Source organism: Tupaia chinensis, unplaced genomic scaffold, assembly GCF_000334495.1.
Source record: "Tupaia chinensis unplaced genomic scaffold, TupChi_1.0 Scaffold138665_1, whole genome shotgun sequence".
Taxonomy (NCBI): Eukaryota; Metazoa; Chordata; class Mammalia; order Scandentia; family Tupaiidae; genus Tupaia; species Tupaia belangeri.
The window spans coordinates 1,443,253-1,449,781 of record NW_006198557.1 but is presented as its reverse complement, the minus strand read 5'-3'; the positions used below and the strand labels follow the sequence as shown (position 1 = coordinate 1,449,781).

Here is a 6,529-nt window from a genome sequence, read left to right as displayed (position 1 = left end):
CAGTCGACTACATAGGAGTCCAGTGACATAACCATTACACCAACTGCTGGTCCCTTCATTCATTTATTTTTAATTTGACCAGAGATAGATAGAGAGAGAGAAGGTAAAAAAAAGTAAGCCACCAGGTCCAGGACTTGAACCATGGTTGGCCATGTGGGAGTGTCCAGTGCCTTAGCCACCATGCCACCTGCTAGTCCCTCCAGTGTGATTTTCAAGTTGCTGGCTCTGGGACTCATCCCTGTGGGAGTCCAATGACGCAACCGCGATGCCCTCTGCTGGCCCCTGTTCTCCGTCTCAACTGGCTTGGTTAAGGTACCCAGTTCCGTCACACTGAAGAACCTACATCGTTCTATCGTCATCCAGTCGGTGAGGTGGATTCCACTGAAAAAGTGGGCTCCGGAGACTTGATCGAGGTCGTGCGGCAGGTGAGGGGGCGTTTAAGCTCAAGTCTGATGCCAAGTTCCTCCCTGCGCACTCTTCAAGGCCCCCTGGGGTGAACAGCTCACCCCGAACGCAGCCTGGACGCCCAGAAGTTAGTTCTGGACCCTGTCCCTCCCTGCCCCTACTTCTTACCTTGGGTCCCGGACGTCCTGGGTAACCCGGAAGGCCTGGCACCCCAAGCTTCCCCTGCAGATAGGTTATTGGACAAAGGTCAGAAGCTGCAATCTGCAGGCTGCAGGGGAAAGGTCAAGGTGTCTGGGGCAGGGTGGAGGGGCAATAGGTGGGAATGGGGAAACTGGGTTCGAGTCCTAGCTCCTCCCTGCTAGAAGAATGTCCTTGGACAGGCCATTCATCCATTCCAAATCTCAGCTTCCTTATCTGTGAAGTGGGGGTAAAAATGCCAACAGCGGGGCCAGCAGGCAGCATGGTGGTTAAGGTGCTGGACTCCCACATGATCGACTGCGGTTCGAGTCCTGGACCTGGCGATCTAGGACTTTCTTGTCTTCCCGCTCTCTCTGTCTCTGTCTCTCTCTCTCTGGTCAAATTTTAAAATAATAATAGGGACCAGCAGATGGAGTAATGGTTATGTTGCTGGACTTTCAAATAGTCGACCATGGTTCAAGTCCTGGACCCAGCAGCTTAAAACTCATGCCAGATGTGCGTGTCCAAGATCCCGAGAGGAGAATGGAGGGGAAGGGATTGTGGCGTGGCCATCTCCCCTGGTGGGGGGTGTGATTTCTCACTTTCTGTCTCTCTGTCTCTCTGTCTCTCTGGCGAGCACATGGGCCCTATAGCAAAACCTCTCCAAAAAAAATAAAATTCTATTTAAAAACTCTGGCAGTATGCAGTCATTGTGGGGATGAAAATGCCGGGCGTGCCTGGATTTTCTCTGGCACGCTGAGCTGAGGGGTTAAAGGAGGTAACAAGGGTGGGCACGGCCTCCTGAGGTCACAGACAAAAGGGCAAAGGCCAGAGGCCAAGGGTCAGAAAGGCCTTGGCTGCAGGGTGGAAAGGTGGAGGTGGGCCAGGGGACAGAGGTTCATTCACCTTCTCCCCGGCTGAGCCTGGGGGCCCCTCCTTGCCAGCCTGTCCCTCCTGTCCCTTGGGGCCCTCAGGGCCATCTTCGCCCCGGGGACCTGGGGGTCCGGGGTGCCCCTGGAACAGAAAGAAGAGGCCTTGGTATTATGATTGCCCTGCCGGCTCCCTCCGCGCACCCTCATCTGAACCCCAGCTCCTTCCCTGTTGTTCCCAAGCTCCTCAGATGACCCCTCATCTGGCCCCATCTTACCCGATCTCCCTTGAGCCCTGCGTCACCCTTGAAGCCTGGGAAGCCGTCCTCTCCCTGGATGGGAGAGACAGAGATCAGAGGTCAGGGCCTCAGAGGAGGGACGCGGCCTGGGCCCCATTCCCGGCTCCCCTCCTCCCTTCTCACCTTCTCGCCTTTCTCCCCCTGGAAGCCCCGGTTGCCTGAAGTGCCCTGAAAAAAAGAAAGAAAGAAAGAAATCAAAGCTGTTAGGCCCCTTCCCTGCTTAAGAAGGGCCCCCAATTCAGCCCCCCTTTCTTGAAACAGCCAGGACAGTACTAAAAAGATGCTGGATGGGGACCTGCAGGTGGCGTGGTGGTTAAAGCGCTGGACTCCCACGTGGGTGGCTGTGGTTTGAGTCTCAGTCCTGGTACCTTGCTTTTTCACTTTCCCTTTGTCTCTCTCTCTCTCTCAGGTCAAATTAAAAAGTAATAATGATAAATAATTAAAAAAAAAAAAAAAAGAGGATGCTGGACCAAGCAGGGTTAGGGCAGCCTCAGGGGATGTCTCTTTCCCCAGACTCAGAGCCTGCTAGCCTGGGGGTGCATGCTCCCCTCCCCGGTCACTGGCAGCCTCCCCAGATCATCTGTGTGGGGGTGTGCAGAGAAAGGCTACATTTCCAAGGAACTGATTCCCATCTCCTGGGGACACTATGTCCACAGTTCCTTCTGGCAGGAGAAAGAGTATGAACATTCCAGGGTCCGGCCTCCTTTTCAAGGCAAAGGAATGTCCCCGTTGAGCTGGCTACAAGGAGACTGTGTTTGGCTACAGCTGGGCTGTTGGTAATCCGTCCTCACCAAACCCTAAGATTGCACTTGGCTGTCTACACTGTAACTGGCCTCCAGGGAGAGAAACAGTACTCAGATACAGTGTATCAATAACCTAGCCCAGCTGCTGCAGAGGCTGGCCTGGCTGCAATTGTTCTCCAGTATTGGCTACAATGTATCCAGACAGGGATAAGCACCCAGTAGATGGCTACAATGTATCCAGACAGGGACCAGCAACCAGCAGATGGCTAATGGTGACATCACAGGACTCCCACCTAGTTGACTGCAGTTCGAGTCCCGGACCCGGCGGCTTGCAACTCACGCCATGTGCATGTGTGTACATGTCCAAAATCCCGAGAGGAGAATAGAGGAGAAGGGATTGCAGCGTGGCCATCCTCCTAGGGGGTGATTTCTTGCTTTCTGTCTCTGTCTCTCTGGTGAGTGCACACATCCTATAGTAAAAATCTCTCAAAAAAACCAAACCAAACAAAAAAAGCATCTAGACAGTGCATTACTGCTTTCAACATAGAATAGCATTGTCCACTCCACACTATGTAACTAGACTCAGCTAGGACTTTTTCTTTCACCGTTACCAGCATACAGTTACTGTAATAGCTAGGACTAAGCCTGCCTACAATGGAACTGAGTTTGTATATTAGTAGGATTCTGACCATCTACCCTATAACCACCTCCTCCTTCTTCTTCTGAAGAGGTTTTGCTAAACACGCATGCACACATACCCAGTGTGAGTTTAAACCACTGGGTCCGGGACTCGAACCATGGTGGACCACATGGCAGTCCAGCGACATAGCCATTACGCCAACTGCTGGTCCTGTAACCCACCTTCTAGAGTGTGGTGTGACTGAGTCTGTCTACAATGCAAAACCTGGGTCAGCAGGTGGCGTGCAGGTTAAGGCACTGGATCCCACATGCCTGGCTGCATGGTCCAAATCCCGGATATGGTGGCTCGAAAACCACACCAGGGGACCAGCAGATCCCATAGTGGTTACATGGCAGGACTCCCATGTAGTCGACCACAGTTTGAGTCCCGGATCTTGTAGCTTGAAACTTACGCTGTGCACATATGTGTGCGTACCCAAAATCCCGAGAGGAGAATGGAGGAGGAGAGATTGCAGCGTGGCCAGACCTCCTGGGTGTGTGTGTGTGTGTGTGTGTGTGTGTGTAATTTCTTGATGTCTCACATTCTGTCTCTCCATCTCTCTCTGTTTATCTGCCGAGCACACACACCCTAGAGCAAAAATCTCTCTTAAAAAAAAAAGGTGTTGCACTCCCACATGGCTGATCATGGTTGGAGTCCTGGACCTGGTGGCTTGAAACTCACACCAGGCGTGCGTGCGGGTGCATGTGTGCCCAAGATCCTGAGAGGAGAAGGGAGGAGAAGGGATTGCAGTGGGGCCATTCTCCCTGGGGGGGGGGGTGATTTCTCACTTTCTTCTCTCTCTTTCTGGAGGGCATGCACACTATAGCAAAACTAAAACAAAACAGAAACAAAATGAAACAACCAAGCACTCACACAGGAGCCATCCTTGGCTACAATGTAACTGGAGCCAACTACCCTATGGGCATGAACTCCAATCAGTCAACAGCACTGCTCTGTCTACCCTAACAGGCAGTACATGCTAGTGCACACACATGCACAGCACACATGGATGTATGACGACGCGGTCCTCCTGACATGACGGTCCCTTATTCCTTGCCTGGCTGCCTGGACCCTCTCTCCAAGCATCCCCAAGTTTCTGGTGGAGCTGTTTCCCCAAAGTCAATCTGACAAATTGCTCCTGCTTGCACACCGCAAGTCTCACCTACCTTCACGCCCCGAGGTCCAGGATAGCCCGGAGGGCCAGCCGACCCTGGTGGACCCTGAAAGGAAGAGAAGATTAGCCACACCTGTCCGCAGTCTCTGCGTCCTCATCTCTCTCCCCACTGGCCCCGACTCCTAGCCCTGTCAGTCGGTCCTCGTCCCCAATCTAGTCCCCTTCTTTGTCACTCACCTGGGTCCCTTTCTCTCCCGTAGGACCCTCATGGCCCGGGTGACCCTGGGGAAGGAGAAACATTCTAAATGGTTAGAGACCCAAATTGGCCACCCAATTCCCAAGCCTCCCCACTTCTCCTTCCTCCTGTCCTCAGCTCCTGGTTCTCACCGGAGGGCCATCAGCTCCTGGGAGGCCTGGAATTCCTGGGTTCCCAGGGGGACCCTGAAAAGAGATGAACATTAGTGGCCGACGACGGAGGGTTTCTGAGTCCTGGGGTTCTGCCAGGAGTGGGAGCAGTTCTACTTGGAGAATATGAATCCTCCAACCCTCAGGGCAGAAATGCTATCCCAGCTCTGCCCAGACCTGCTGTGTGACCCTGGGCAAGCCCCTTTCCCTCTCTGAACCTTAGAAATGTCGTGCCACCGAGAGAGTGGAGAGAAGGGATGTATCGACAGCCTGAGAGGGCCAGCCAGGGGCGCAGCAGGAAGGTGCTGCTCAGCGATACTGGATCCATATGGCGAGCTATGGGTTCAATTCCACAGTCAGCCTGTACAGACTGGCTCGTGTGCCCGGGACCCTGACAGGCTGGGAAGGCTGGGAGGCGGCCTCTGCAGGGTGTCTCTCTGTCTCTGTCTGTCTGTCTGTCTTTTACAGCCATGAAAGAAAGCCTCTGCAGGGTGTCTCTCTGTCTCTGTCTGTTGTCTTTTACAGCCATGAAAGAAAGACATTTTTTTTGTTTATTTATTTATTTTGCCACAGGTTGTGTGCACTCTCCAGAGAGACAGAGAGAGACGTAGAAACAGAAAGCGAGAAATCACCCCCCAGGGGGGATGGTCACGCCGCAATCCCTTCTCCTCCATTCTCCTCTCGGGATCTTGGGCACACACGCACATGCGCCCGGTGTGAGTTTTAAGCCACCGGGTCCGGGACACGAACCGCAGTCGACTACGTGGGAGTTCAGCGACATAGCCATTATACCAACTGCTGGCCCCTGCAGTTTTTTCATAATACACGTTTGCCATGAACTTGTTGAAGGCTTCGTGTAGAAGTTGGGAATGAGGAAAAACTCAGGTCCGGGTAGAAAGCTTGTCTAGAGCTGGCAGGTGGTGTGGTGGTTGAGGCTCTGGACTTCCACGTGACTGATTGTGGTTCAAGTCCCAGACCCGACAGCTTCCTTTCTCACTTTCTCTCTCTCTGTCTCTCTCTGGTAAGCACATACACCTTATATGAAAAAAAATTTTTTTTAAATACTAGTGATAATAAATAAACTTAAATAATTTCTTAAAAAGAAAAGGGGGCAGGGGGAACCAGCAGATGGTGAAATGGTTATGCCACTGGACTCCCATGTAGTCAGCTGCAGTTCAAGTCCCAGACCTGGTGACTTAAGACTGACACCAGGGGCCTGCAGGTGGCATGGTGGTTAAGGGCACTGAACTCCCACATGGCCAACCCTGGTTCAAATCCTAGACCTGGCACCTTGCTTTCACATTCTCTCTCACTCTGTCCCTCTCTGGTCAAATTAAAATAAATAAAGTTAAATTTTAAAAAATAATAATAATAAAAACCCTGACTCCAGGCGCGTATGCGTACATGCCCAACCAAGATCCTGAGAGGAAAATGGGGGAGAAGGGATCGCAACATGGCCATCCCCCTCTGGAGGGTAGTTTCGCACTTTCTGACTCTCTCTCTCTCTGTCCAACGAAAGTACGCATCCTGTAGCAAAAAACCTCTCAGAAAAATAAATAAATAAGGGAGCTGGCAGGTGGTGTGGTAGTTAAGGGTGCTGGACTCCCACCTGGCCGACTGCGGTTTGAATCCCGGACCTGGCAGCTTGCTTTTTCACATTCTATCTCTCTCTCTCTCTGTCTCACTCTGCCCTTCTCTGGTCTAATGAAAATAAATAAATAAATGGATAAATAAAGTTAAATAAAATAATTATTTAATAAAGAAAGAAAGAAGCAGCTGCAGTGTGTCTGGCAGAGGAGATGGGGACAGACAGGCAGGAGAGCAAAGCCGAGGACGTG

The 6,529-nt window shown here is 52.1% G+C and overlaps 1 protein-coding gene across 1 annotated transcript in view; it reads right to left on the bottom strand.

Annotated features, from left to right (window-relative positions):
* Positions 1–6,529, bottom strand: part of COL5A3 (collagen type V alpha 3 chain) — a 47,033-nt gene that overhangs the window by 22,815 nt on the left and 17,689 nt on the right. Inside the window, exons 23-29 of the mRNA XM_027765560.1 lie at positions 4,674–4,727; positions 4,524–4,568; positions 4,339–4,392; positions 1,874–1,918; positions 1,730–1,783; positions 1,489–1,596; positions 574–627 (exon numbers count right to left, since the gene is read on the bottom strand). Coding sequence (XP_027621361.1) covers positions 574–627; positions 1,489–1,596; positions 1,730–1,783; positions 1,874–1,918; positions 4,339–4,392; positions 4,524–4,568; positions 4,674–4,727 — 414 coding nt within the window. The remainder of the gene's footprint in view (positions 1–573; positions 628–1,488; positions 1,597–1,729; positions 1,784–1,873; positions 1,919–4,338; positions 4,393–4,523; positions 4,569–4,673; positions 4,728–6,529) is intronic.